The following is a 14,647-nucleotide window of genomic DNA, read 5'->3' as shown; positions in this document are numbered from 1 at the left end:
TCTTAAGATATCTTAAAATAGTTCAGAAACCATCATAAAACCCACCATTTTAACAGTTTATATTCACGCGGGAGCGGTGTCGGTGTGATTACAACCGTTTATATTGCCATTATTTTGCATGCTGATGGGCCGATAACGTGTGCTTAAGTGGCCCCATCCCGACCTGCCCACGGCTGCTTGCAATAACTACTACCGAGCTCCTCTCGGACCGCCTTCGACGTTGTAATTTCGCTTGCGCACGTGTGCGTAAACACCACTTGTAATTATGGCCGCAAACTGGACGGCAATTACTCACTCCCGTCAGATTTAGTGACAAAGTTTGTGCGTGCGCTACGAATTGGTAATGATCCGGCAACCATGAATTATTTATCGGTACGGTTGTACGGGGATAAATCAGTATTAATGTAATACCGGCTCGACGAAGCGGATCGTTGCAGCTGTATCAGATATATATAAGCAAGTAACCCGAAGATATACAATCATACAAATTAGTATGTCGAAACTTATTATAACAAAAATTAAAATTTAATATTAACATATTTTTATAGGATATGACGATAGAAAAATATAAATTCGACGAAGAGCAAAAGAATCGATTCCAAAGCTTTAATAGCGTAGCAATCACGTTTTTATGGCTGGAGAGGCCGTCCAAATTCGCCCGTTCGGACCGTTTATTGTTGTTACTCCGACATTAATTGGTATGTAAATAGTAAGGCGGCACTTTCGTGTATGCGTGACGCAAGGAGCAATAAATTGGGCGCAATAACGGCTTGGTCATATGCGTGAATAAATTTTATACGTCTGCGTGCGTGCGCTTTGTTGAAATCGAATAACGACGAGGAAAAGGAGAACTTCTCTCCTTCGCGGCTATGTTTATTTATACCTACGAAATGAGATCGATTTTTATTCTCTGCTCTCTTATATGAATATGGTCGATATATCAGCGGGGGAGGATTCGTGTTTTCGCTGTGCCTTTAAATATTTACATCGCGGTAATCGTCTCTAATTTTTCCATTTTATTGGAACCTTAATCGAGGATTGTCACTGAAATTATTTAAATGCGAGGAATTATTGGAGCCATTCGATACAAATAAACATAAATAGCAATATACGATTTAACGGATTTATTTTGTAAATAGCCATTTATTTGTTTGTTGTATTCGCAAGAATATAAATTTTCACGATTTAATTAGCAATCCAAAAACGTGCTCGTTAATGGAAAAGTTCTTTAACCGGATGCGTTTCCGTGCGAACTTCCAATAAATAAACGGGTGCCACCCGAATCGTACGAAATTCCAATAAATTCCGAGCCATCTCTGTGGTTTTAGTAATCGCAGTACGGGGAGTTGCTGGCGTCAAAAGCGTTGGCGTGACCCGGCGAGATTATGACCCGGGTATATCGAAATTAGTTATCTTACCTTACAGTTCGAATTCGGCACCGAGGTGCGTGTAAGAACCAAAAAAATAGACCGTACGACCGGGACGCAAGACGAGGTACATAGACGTTAATCATGGCTTCGCATGATCCTCGGCTCAAGTTTAGCCAAGCGCTAATGTGAATTTATTTTACCTGTAAGTCACGACAAGAGAAAGCATGGTCTTTGTCACGATTTTCAGAATGATTAGAACCAACATACTTTAGTATAAGAACTTTTAATAAAACTACAAGTATGAGTTTTCATCAAGTAGTAAATAATGCATTATTTAATAACATATCATATAATTATTTAATATAATCTTTTGTACCCCGATAGATAACATTATCAAATTTCACCGTGCAGTCCAATAGTCAGCCATACACAGGCGTTCTTTCGTTTCAAAAATCATGGCGTGTTGAGATGTGGCGGTTGATATGCCAGAAATAATGGCATGGCAAAAAAGCGTCATGTTCCATACACTTGGTAAAGTATCCAAATGATTTAGCATGTGATTCCACGTGGTATATCAGTTTCAAGGGAAAAATCGTATGTGTGGGCAAAAAGTGTCATTTATCGTGTCGTTTGAATCGGTATGTCGCCATGTAGATGCCTTTAAGTGGTTTGTTGACTGCTGAGTGATAGATAAAAAGAGAAAAATTTGTATTGTTGCATGTGCGGTTATGACCATGTGAATCTCTAAAGACAAAAAGAAAAAACGACGTATAAGGCAGAAAAGTTAGCCGACTGACAGAGAAAAATATTGGCCCTAATGAATAAAAATTTAGCAATTGCTTTTTCTTGCAAAATCAAAGCAAATACTTGAAAACCAATGAATACAAATTGAAGTAATTACTCTTGCTGCTAGCAATTGCTTAAAAGTGCAGAAATTGCTTCTAGCCGAGCCGCAACAAAGGTACAAGATTGATGTAAAATGTAATCAGTTTTCGATCACTTCGAGATCACTTGTGGCCAAGACGCAACATTGACATAAAATTGGTACAAAAAGAAACCGTTATTAAGGAAAAAGCGCGATTTAGTAAAACTAGCACTAAAACTAGCATTAGAACTAACGTTAGCTCTCTGTTTCTTAAGACGGCAACCAATGATGCAAATGGTTTAAACAACATCTTTGTGCAAAATAAATTTCAATTACAAATTTATACTAAGGTCTCTTAATAAATGTTTATTATACTTCGTGTACAACAACGATGGCTTGTTGTTCGCCGTTCAGTTTGCATGCGTTTTGTAATGCGGCTCTGTTGACGGATGAGAGAAAGTTCGACCGAACAAAACCCACACCTCGTGTTCCGTACTTCGTGAGTGAGGTGTTTGTTTTTATGACATCTTGTTTATGCGAGTCGGACGTGTGGTTAGGCGTGAAAATTGAAATTTGTTTTACCTTCGAATGGTATTGCTTCGGCATTTCGGAAAATAAAAATTGAGTACAAAATACAAAAAAGCTTCCCTGAATTAATCGATTGGATACCATTTCCTTTCAACTAGTACTGATTTATATCTCCATCGCATAACGAAATTAACATAATGATCGGATTAAAGTCTTAATTGATACAGGATCATGAAGATATATTAAGGATTAAGAAGTCGATAAACCTTTTTTTCTAATCATTAAGTTCTAAGAATTTTAATACTATAATCTAAATCTTAATAAATCTGATGATTTAAAAAATAATAAATTTTTTTTAAATCACTTTGATGAGTGTAATTACGATAAAAGCAACCAATTACCCCTCTATCATTAAATGAATCGGAATTAGCAGCCAATTTTCTAGTTACTTAGCTTTTTTTCAATGGCAAATAATGACACGAAAATAATAGTTGCTCTTTCGGCATAACGTAGTTCGAATCACGCACTTCCTCTCTTTGAAATTATTTCACGTATGTTAGATTCACTAGTTCGAGTTTAAAATGGATTTAATTCGGCGAATATAATTTAATAGTGGTTCCAAGAACATCATATTCATTGCTTGCTGAAACTTAATTGATAATAATTTACTAAAATTCTATTACCGAACGTATAATACATTTGGTTTAGATTATTAAAAAGTTACTATGGAGAAGATTACATTGGTGTAGATCCGTCTAAGTATTCTCCGAAAAGATTAAATCGTTATTACATCCACACTTATTGTTCGATTTCAATTAATCCGCACAATAAGGTCGACACAATAAACATTTTCTACACGCAAGTGTTTCTTTCAACCTTCAACAATGGAACATTAAAAATAGAAAGACGAAAATCTGCGCAAAGAATGGCATGCCGCCGTGATATTGTTCGTCGGACTGCTTAGTGCTCTACTTCACCGGTGAGAAAAAAGAGATCATTACTATACCACCGCCATCACACTGCTTCTTATAAATGAAGAATTTCACGGTTGTACGTCGGGTCCGTCAGATTCGTTGGTCCAAGAAAAGTGGGAGCGACAAGGTTCAAAACACCATCGTATGTACTGCGATGCTCACCTAAATGCTATAAACTTAATGACCGAAAGATAAACGCAGGAATTTAAATTGGGAGAAAGCCGAGTAAGTGGACAATTAATGTTTTTGGATGCAGTGATTATTTCAGCATAATATTTCTTTTATTGGAATGTTCTATTTCTTACTTATACATGTTTCTTTTCAACTCATCACTACCTACTACCGTATCCTCACCTGCAATCTTTTAGATTCTTTTTTTAAAAAGGATCCGCCCTTTTACCATAAATTGTGTGATTGGTGTCACCGTAAATACAACCACTCGGAGGATTAGCGATGTAATTATTTATTCGTTTTACAGGTAATAAATAATTCAAGACGTACATTTTGATTTACTTAATCTTTGTTATTAAAGAAAGATTCTTCCAATTATGTTAACGATAAAAATATCCTTTTAATATTTTCACAGCTAACATGACTTTTCATATAATTCAGAAATGCGAACGGCCGGACAGGTAAGAGGTTCAGAGCCCGAAAAAATAACAAAATCTAAATTTCTCTATTGTGTACCAGGTACGTTCGTGTGAATAATCCGGCACCTCAGGGCGTGCCTGTCTACAATGGACGGCCATTTGCCATTTTGCCGTCGCAGGTCCAAACTCTATTATTATTTTTTACTTCAAGTGCCGCTTTTATGCAACAGATGTGATGCATTCTAAATTCACCTTATCCATATTTAAAACATTCATCACCTTAGATTTCTCACAATTGAAGTTAATGGGGCCGTTACCCGCAATCAAATAGAAAGACCATCTTTCAAAAAATCGGTAAACTATGTAAAAATAGAAGGATTGGTAACATTTTCAGATCCTAAAATTATTGCAGTAATTAATATTAAAATTCAAAATCCCCTCTATAAAAGGTTTGGTGCCGTTTACGAAGTTTTCGCGTAAGATCAAGAAGACACAAACGTGCATCGTTCGGATCTCTTCTTCTACAGCATAAGATTTTCGTGGCATCTCGCTCATGCACCTTTTATTGATTTTTATTTCAACCAACCGCGTGCGAAACGACGGTGACGTATCCAAAGTTTCTTCAAGTTCTCATAATTCTTTTTTTGAAAAACTAAAGCCCAGTTTGAAAAATAAAAAATTATAGAAGTCTTCAATTTTGCTAAACTATCGAATAAACCAATAAAAAAAATTGTTACGGCCCCATAATATCAAAATTAATTCTTGACCGTCTCTGATTGTTGTGGAAACTATCAGTTTGATTGTTGTAGTATCTATTTATTCTCTTGAGAACTAAAACCGTTCGGTGTTATAACGATTCATGAGATATTGCTGAAGGAGTTGAAAGATAGGATTCTTCTTTATCAACTAGTTTTGTCTACTGCAGCAAAGTGGGTCATGTTGACTTTGTGGTCATAATCAAAAACTTTAAAGGTTTAATTTTATTCAAAAGAAAATGGTTATACTAAAAGTAATAAATTTTGAATTCCTAAAGAAAACGTGTAACAAATCTGGATGGTCGTAAACTAAGTAGGTAGATACACTTGGAGAATGTGTATACAGGGTACTCTATTATTTACGGCATCCGGGGAAGAATAGTAAATCTACAGTACTGCTACTTTCCTGTTTGGAAACAAACGTTCGCGAAGTGTTATACGGTACGAAAGACAATAAAGTATAGGTTTTTCTTCGTACGCCGATAGTAAACCAAAGGGTGGGCTGTTATCCCGTTTAAGACGGCGGTCACGCCCCGAAACAGAAACAATTAAATTACGTTAACAGAAGAGGTCGGCCTTTACAACGTCGATTATTGCGGGTAGATGTTTACGCGATATATCTACATTATTTATTTCTTTTCTTCTGTACCGTTTGCGGGCTGCCAGCGCGTGGAGCCGTACGCGTAAACAGGGATATTTTAAACAGTCACTCAGCCTGTCAGTGTTTGGTAAACCGCCGAATTATTATTATTAGGGTTATCGGTGTGTTATTTTCGCGCTCTCGCTCTCATAACGATTACGAAAAGAGGCACGAACCATTTGGCCGAAACTCTCCGGTTCGATCCTCCCCTTTGTCAGCAATTTCACGGTTTCGATTCTTGTTTACTAATTCTTATACATTTCAATTGAGATTTGAAACATTTTTATATTTCATTTAACTTTCTTGTATTTATCAATGCTTTATAACAATACAGTACATACATTTAATATCTGATAAAATTTCAGCGAAGCGCATTCAACATCGGAGAGAGCTCAAAGCGTAATCCGTTCCGATTAAACGGATACTTTCCGTCTGCACTGTCGGCCGATGAAATTCGTATTGTGAACGTGTTCCCTTCACCGCCACCCTCCCTGTATAGTTCAAAATCGATTCACTGATCTGTGTACTTCTGCGCCATCATTCCGCACCGGATTCAGCCGTCTCGTATCTAATCTCGCGGAGTACACATGAATTAACAGCAGAGCGGCCGTCGGAATCGCAGCAATTCCGTATTAATTCCCTCGTAAAGTTGTTCACGTCGGAAATTGCGGCCACATCTACCGTATTGCGTTAATCTAGTAACGGGGGTTGATTGCGATGAAGCGTAGAAGCGGTGCCCAGTGAACATGTTCGTTCGCGATCTAATGATATTAGCACAACCCTCGCTTATAGTGGCTCGTCTTGCAATAAGGCGAATCCTTCATCTAACGTTATACATAGATATAATTAAATACCTAGTCAAATAGTGAATAACGATGTTTCCTGCTTTTGCAATACACTAAATTAAGTTACATAGTTCTATTCTTCACTTCTTCGGGAAGCTTTACTAAATATTCAAAAATTTCAATTTGATCAATAATTATTTGAATTAATTGTTCTGCAATGGATTACCGAAACCATACTGACATAAAACTGAATAGTTTTTAAGGTTGACAGTTTGTGGTAGCCATGTTATTTTACCGGCGTCTGTTTCCTCTGATGCCAACTCACGATGGTAAGTTACACGATTGAGTAGTACGTTAAAGCAATGTCAGATTGACCGAGAAGATTGCTGCTGTCCATGTAACCTGGGAACCCGAGGGCGTCGATTTCTCCTCGCCGTGCACGGATTTTCGCAGACTTCAACTTAGTGAATTTTCCGTCAGAACTTGGGCATAAGTGAAAAAAGCACAACCAACACCAGGGTTGTGTTTTTTTGATACCTACTATTAATTACCATGCCAATTCTATACTTAATCCATCTACTAGTATTTTTGCGGCGGAAGCAATAGTAATTTTGGATGCCTTAAAGTACATAGATAGAAATATACGCCCAAATAGTAGATTTTGTCCATAATGAGCGATGAGCGTGTAGATAAGGCGGCCTTGCAGAATGGCATGCTGGTTAAAAGCGAATTTTCTTCTTCTGAAGTCTTATCTATCTGCACGGAGAAACTTGTAAAGGGGGACTGGTGTAGACACTGGAATCAAACATATCAGCACAGGCATTCGAGTTAATCTTCGTATACTTTACCATCAATGGTATAGTAGGCGTGACGTTTCTAGAAATTTCTTTTCAACTGTTGTCAGGCTGAAGTTCAGCCACGGATGTTACCGTGCCCATCTAAATAAAATTATTATTTTACATTCCCCCAATTGTTCGTGTGGGTTGGAAACGGGGAATTTGAAACATATATTTTTCAACTGCGATAAATACGAATCATATCGGCTAGAATTCATCAGTTCTTTGCTATCGCATGGTTTCTCCTTGTCACTTGATATTGAAACGATTTTAAGCAGAAATTGTTTTGAGATTTTTAAAATTATTTTTGATTTCATGAGGAAAACTTCAATTATTATTTGATATCTTTTAGTTAAATTACTTCTTGCGAATGTTGAACCTTGATTAGTTTTGTTTTGCACTGTGGCTAGGATCCCGCAGAGCCAGTACCAGTATAAGATGCAACTGACTCAGGAGCTTAAAGTTACCAAAGATAACTCTGTGTATACGATAAATGGACTTTTTAGCGTTTGGAAGATTTTGGCCGAAAAGTTGATTACTTTAGTGCATTTTTGTGCGGATTTTGAGTAGGCGGCATCATTGTTCGTACTTTTTCAGCTCCAGATAAATGATGTGAATTGGCCACCAAGATATTATGATAGTGTGAGCTTTAAAATCGTTTACATTTTCAGAATTAATAACTTTTTTATAACTTTGTTTTGTAGTTTGCAATATTGTATAGGGTTAGTTTTGGGAGGTTATTCCAACTTAGATAGTGATTGATTGTGATATGTAGCTTCAGGCGACAACCGGCGACTAATCGATCTACCTCGACAACCGACTCTTCTCTCCCATCCGTTACGTTCAGTCCCTGCGGTAAAGAAAGATTACTCGGATTTGTCTTGTTCATAGCTGAGGTGCGTTAAAGTTTTCAACGTGAAATGGATTGGTCGAGACAATGAGAAGCCTCTGTGATTGAAGGCGGGCGTTGGCCCCGGCGTAATGAATCTTTATTCAGCGGAAAACCTTTTATCACCTTTTAAAACACGCCGAGGTAATATGTAGTCATTTCGAAATAATGAACCAAAACATGCTTTTCGAAATTTCGTATTATTGGATAGAATAGAGGAGGAGTTTATTCTCTATAGTTTATTACATGAACGTTTACTAATAGCACACACGTAAATGATCAAGGTTTACTCCCACCAAGAAGAACGAACCAATCGGTGTTAACTTCGTTTCTAATATTTTGAATAAAATTAATTTAACATTTTTTATGATGCTTTCTCAACTGCATAAGACAGGATGCAAAGTCATTAAAGTCAATGTGTTGTTCTTTAGCCGCAAGATATTCAAAAATTTTCTGAAGTAGTGCCAACGTAAACAGGACGAATTGGACTCGTGTAATAATCCGCTAGTTTACCGCAACATTTCCTGTCGCTGGGATGTTTTGTGTATTAAAAGAGGAACTCGGTTGGGTAAGTCACTTTGTGACAAATTGTTTGCAGTGTGCCCAAAACAATGCAAGTCTAAATAATACTATTTTCGAGGTAGATTGAAATAACTCTTCAGCGTCACATCAATTTATAAAGATTAGCGGTGCTATTTTAAGGAAGTAGTAAAAACATTAATAAAAAAACGAAAATTGTTTTCTTTCTTCTTTATTTCTTTTTGTTATAAAATCCTCATTTTGTAACAAAAAACTTTGGTATACTGAACGTCTTGGTTCATTAAAAAGTGATTACCAATACCTTTATAGGGAATTGTGTTCTCAAACATGTTCATGAGTAACGATATCGCCCAGACAACGCGGTTTCGGGCGATTGTGTTTGTTAGAAATTAATAAATGGATAGCGGTAATTGCGGCCGTAGAGTGATTACACGGTCTCGTTGGATCAATAGCTCCAAAATCGATACGATTGCGCCCCACTGTACCGCTAGGAAGGCATGAAAGGAATCGCCCGCAGTCGTGAAAGAAATGTTTTTGTCGGAGGCGGCGATTAGAGACCTCTACAGGAAAGATAGATAGATATATCAGAGCATTCCCCGAAGCGAATAACAAAAACGGAAACAATCATATTCATTAGAACCACAACGGACGGCGTGATATTTCAAACTTGCTCCTTTAGATTTTTAATTGAAGTAATTGTGTATTGGCGTAACTGTACTAGTGAGCAAATTAAATTTAATTAACCATGAGAAATCATATAAATTAAAATAATGTGATTTAATACACATTAATAACATCAAAACGTGGTGAAAACAGTGAATACTCTGCCAACTAATAAAATTTATTTCCTCGTTTTGTACGACACAAATTTCTAAAATTCAGGCGTTAAACCGCACCGTATGCAAATGGGACCGAAAGTTCCAAAATTTTGTCTCAAATTACGTAGAAAAGTGTGCTGTGACCAACCGGATGTTAATGTGAAAGATTTAAAAACCACATCTGCAAAGTTCGATACGGTATACCACTTTACAGGTCTAAGTGTCATCTTTTACAAATTAATGTCACCGTTTAGAACTTTCGCCCCATATCCCATAAAATGCGAAGAAGTGATAAATTCTACCAAGGAACGTTACGATTTTACCAATTAATCGGTGATAACGTTCGAATTAGCATAAATATGCTATACATTCTGTTGGACTGCTTTTTAGATCGTAACATTTTTAAAGAAAAGCACCTATTTTATTTACATACATTAACATTTGATTTGCTTTTGCGGGTCGTGTTTTGTACCTCGATTATTTTTTTATATTTCTTCTTAATGTCAACATCGAGATTTATTAAAATTTTTAATTCAAAAACGAAAACGGAGGTCCTTACGTTTTAACATTCTAAAAACGGCAACGACTTTTCGGTTTGTGCGAACGAAAGTTAAAACATCTGTCACTTTGCCGACAGCTGCCATTCATTAGCCATTAATTATCTTATACATCCCTTTTTATCTATTACTCCTTACAAGGTTTCGTGTTGCATTTTCGGTTTTTCAAAACACACCTGTCTTGTACCAACCAAAATCAACAATTACGAATTCGACTAAATTACGGTCCACCATTTATGTTATTAGTTATCCGATCAAAATTTTTTTTCTATGCGTTTGTGGTTATTATAGTCTGTATAAGCAACACTTTTTATTAATAAAACTTGTTTCGAAAATTTTCCATCAACATAGCCAAAGGCTGTCGTTTAGCTGTGGCACGAGCGTTTGACGAGAAACAAGAGGTTCAATTATTATGAATACATGTTAATTACTATTAAGTAAATTGGAATATGACAATATAAGAGGGCTACCAAATCACATGATCCGTATTTATCTAAGCAATAAAATGCAGTGCGTGCAATGGAAGGGTCGAACTTCAGAAATTACCAATATTACTTCTGGTGTCCCACAAGGATCAATTATGGATCCAGTGCTTTTCATTATTTATATAAATGACCTTCCTGTAAGATAAATGTGCGCTTGAAAAGAACACTGAAATCATTATGGCTGAAGCAGTTGAATGGTTTGAGCCAATAGCCTGAAGCTAAATGTTGACAAGACGCAGAAATTTCTACTAACGACAAAACCTGAGGGATGGGAGCAAGAACCAATAAAATTCCTAGGGATTTCCGTAATGCCAAATCAGAAGTGAGTTCAAGTTGAGAGTTCAAGTTGAGTATCTTCAAAGATCTCTGTTGCGATTTTTACTATCAGAAATATTAAAACAATAGTTGGATATGACGCAGCTAGTACTTTGCCAACTTTCATAGTAGGGCATCATATGGTATCTTAATTTGGGGGAACTCATCGGCGGCGAAAGATATTTTCCTACAACAAAAAACAGCAGTAAGGGCTTTCACGGGGGAAAAATTTTTTTTTCTTTGTCCTACTTATTTTGTAAAACATTTGACAGCTCAATAAATATATTATTATTATTATTAAAGAGTTTCACAGCCCATCATGAGTTTATTTTTTGAGCGTTGTATTACCTAGATGAGATATTCTCTTTCTAAAAAGGGATAAACATACTTTCTGGCTTAGGAATATAAACTTGTGTGATTCATCTCGCGGAATACGGATTCTTTTCTACAATAAGCAAAATATCGTCAGCAAACAGCGTTATTAGTAGTCCAATCCAAATTAAGCAACATTCTTCTCATATCAAATATGATTTATTTATCGAAGGAATAACTGTAAGAAATTGAAAAGCAGATTAACGAAAAGATCAAAGATAACGTTACACAAAACTGGTAGTCATAATTATGAGTTATAAAAATATTAATTCTGAAGAAAAAATGCTGGTCAAATCTAAAACGTGCGCCAAGTGAACGTTCAGGATAACCAACGGACCGCTTTAATTTATGACAATTTTTGAACGAAGCACCGGGTGTTCACATAAACTATATGACGGAGGGAACTTTTGACGGCATAAATACCAGTGACAGGCGTACTTTAAAAAATCTCTTATAACTGGCGTTGATGATTGAAGGTAATTTTCCAATCTTAAAATTTTGAAATCGAGTTTCGTGCCGTTGAACCGTAATGAAAATGGTTTTAAAGGCGATTATCGTATTTCGACTGACTTTGCTGATCAATTATCGTCTACTAGGACCACCGGGTTTGCGGAGCGCAATACCTGAGATGTGGACCTTTAAACAAGGACAGACTGTAACTAATATGGTACAGTAAAGCAGTGGTGGAGAAGTTATTTGGGTTACAACAATTTTTTGTTTAATTTTAAGAAGTATAAATTTCTTTTTATAATTTTCAAATTAATTAAAAAGGAAATGAGAAAAAAATAAATCGATTTTGAGGGTTTTTCGAAATTTAATGATGATAAATTAACTGTACGCCAATGGTAGGTATGTCTATAGAGCTTTTTTTGGGTGGGGAAGTTCGCAGCAAATGCATTAAATCTAGTACAGACGAAACAAAAAAGGTTCCAAGGGCAAATTTAGGTACAAACCTTTTTCGGTCTCCCTCTAAAAATCGTTCGTCTTTATCGTTTTCGTGTTCTTTGCCGACAACGAAAGCATACACCGATCGGCGTCCGTTAATGTCTAAACAGCAGGTGTTTGAAACTTGTGGATTTTCGAGGGTTCAAATTTGATTTCGCCGACACAAACAACGCGTACGCGTTCCGCCATCTTTTATTACCTGTAAATTTATATAATGCGGTTTATGGGCGGCTACCACAAAAGGAAGATGACCATCCCAGCCTTCCAGTTTATCGCGCTTTCCAAGAATTGGTCCACGTTAAACGACCGCACAGGTAATAGATAATTATGTGCATTCGGTATTCCGTTTCCAGGAAACTATGAAATTCGGTAATGGCGAACAAAGGACCATATCCCAAGGCCTCGGCAAATGGTATTCATAGAATTTTCCAATTAACTTTTATGAGATTCCTATGAATCATAATGTAATAAATTTGAAATCCTAACATTATTTTGAAATTAATTAAACGAAATTTTTTATAAATCCAATACAATACGTCCGCAAAAACTCAAACCACCAATTATTTATGATATTGTTGGTCTTTGGTCAAAGAATAATTATACCCTGATCGCATAAACTGGTCCTTCTGGTATACCTTTGCACCGGTGTAATTTAAATGCCTCCGCTCGCTTAAAGAAACTCGATTAATTATCTAATGAGGTCATTAGCGACCGCGATAAAATAAAAACATTTAGGTTCATCAGACGAAATACTATCCCCCTTTAACTTTTCACATCGTCGGCGGCGGTTTCTTTTGTGCCAATCTTTCGTAATTACAACTCAACTAAATCGCTTATGAAGTGTGTGGCGGGAAATTTTAAAATTCGAAATAATTTTAATAATACTGCAATTTTTGCAATAATTATTGCAATCAAACTTATAATTGCTCCGTCTCCATCGATAAACAAGCTGCCAGTAAGATCCATCCTACGAAAGAGACGAGCCATACCAACAACATTTAGTCAACGTTCTGAGAATGGCAACCATGTAATTATGGACTAGGGAAGAACCCCGGTCTCGCGTACCTGCGTCGGATGACTTTTAACGCAATTTTCAAGTGGCATATCTCTGATATGGGTCGAGGGAAATGCCTTTTGTTCGGTACCCAGCACAAGATCTAGAGATCGGACTGTGGATAGGCGGTTTAGCCGTCTTCGCTACCGCTCGATATCTGGTTAGGTTCGAATACGAATACGTCAATTACGAGAAATTCATTCTTGTAATCGCTCGTTAAACCTCCGCTTGGACCGTCGTTAACCGAAGATTGTACTTATTGTCCGTGCGGTCACGCTCAGTTCTTGGAAGATAAGAATTTAGGAATCGGATGCCCGCTGCGTTATGTGGTTTTAACGTTTTAACAGGCGCGGATTGACTTAGACCATCATCGTATGTATAGAACGCTGACTGAGCTATTTGCTTTGACTTTTTTATGTCTTAAATAAAATGATCTATTACAATTAGGTACTAAGGTTGAATGGAGGTGAGATTCCGAAAGATTTTAAAAACTTTATTGGTTATTTCAAGGTCAGTCTTCGTGCACCCACAGCCAGGTCAAATGGTAACCGGGATTTTTTCGCAGAAACCCGACCCGTCGAAACGAACGAAAGAAGAATCATTACAGCAAGGGACCGCGTAATCTCTTTTTGATTTGATTCGGCTGATTTATCGTGCGCCCCCATCGCAATCCTCCCTCTTCACCTTTACCGCTCCCTAATTTATCAAAAAACTTGCAACTTTCGGACTAATTATGCCGACTGCGCGGTCCGATTTCGGCGAAATCGTAAAATTAAGCCGGGCATTTGGGGTCCTGCACGTTAATGTCCCAGCTATTTTGTCCTCTCTGGGCTGTACTTGATAAGTTCCCATGGTCCTAAAAGTCGAAAACGATGGAGATTTATGTGGATTTCTGGGAACCTCGGAGGGTGGTATGAGTGTTTTAACACCTCTCAGGCTTATACAACCCAAGAGCCTTTTGGCTCCGTAAACGCAAACAGTATGTATTTATCGGCTTAAACAGGTAGAAATTTTAAAGTCATCGACAGTTTCATCACTTTTAAAATATTATTATCTAGAAATCTTAACGATAAAATTCTTTTTTGGAGAATTTCAAATTGAAATCGCCCCATAAACGCCTTGGGGTAAACTCCGAAGAACGCGTGCCGTCTTTTATTCGTAGTAAAATTATTAAAATGCTGCGGGAGGGAGGGTTAAAAGAGCAGTCTGGGTATACAAATGGTTCCCTTAAGGGTTCGAATGCGGGTCCTTGGCGCAGCCTTGTTTTTGATCCTCCTAACCCGTTCACCTATATTTTCTTGTTGTTCAGGCAGCACGTGCTGCTGAAAA

General features: G+C 37.0%; 1 protein-coding gene across 9 annotated transcripts in view; it reads left to right on the top strand.

Annotated features, from left to right (window-relative positions):
• Positions 1-14,647, top strand: part of LOC111427758 (Calcium channel protein beta subunit) — a 54,527-nt gene that overhangs the window by 12,905 nt on the left and 26,975 nt on the right. For 2 of the 9 annotated variants that reach the window (XM_071196364.1, XM_071196363.1), the window contains exons 1-2: positions 217-491; positions 549-698. The exons of the other annotated variants lie outside the window; for them this stretch is intronic. In XM_071196364.1, the coding sequence (XP_071052465.1) occupies positions 632-698 (67 nt within the window). In that variant the 5' untranslated portion in view covers positions 217-491; positions 549-631. Of the gene's footprint in view, positions 1-216; positions 492-548; positions 699-14,647 lie in introns of those variants that run through there. 9 annotated transcript variants of the gene reach the window in all.

The sequence above is a fragment of the Onthophagus taurus genome, chromosome 6 (genome assembly GCF_036711975.1).
Source record: "Onthophagus taurus isolate NC chromosome 6, IU_Otau_3.0, whole genome shotgun sequence".
Classification (NCBI taxonomy): Eukaryota; Metazoa; Arthropoda; class Insecta; order Coleoptera; family Scarabaeidae; genus Onthophagus; species Onthophagus taurus.
The sequence above is the reverse complement of the archived record's forward strand: the minus strand, read 5'-3'. Positions and strand labels throughout refer to the sequence as shown.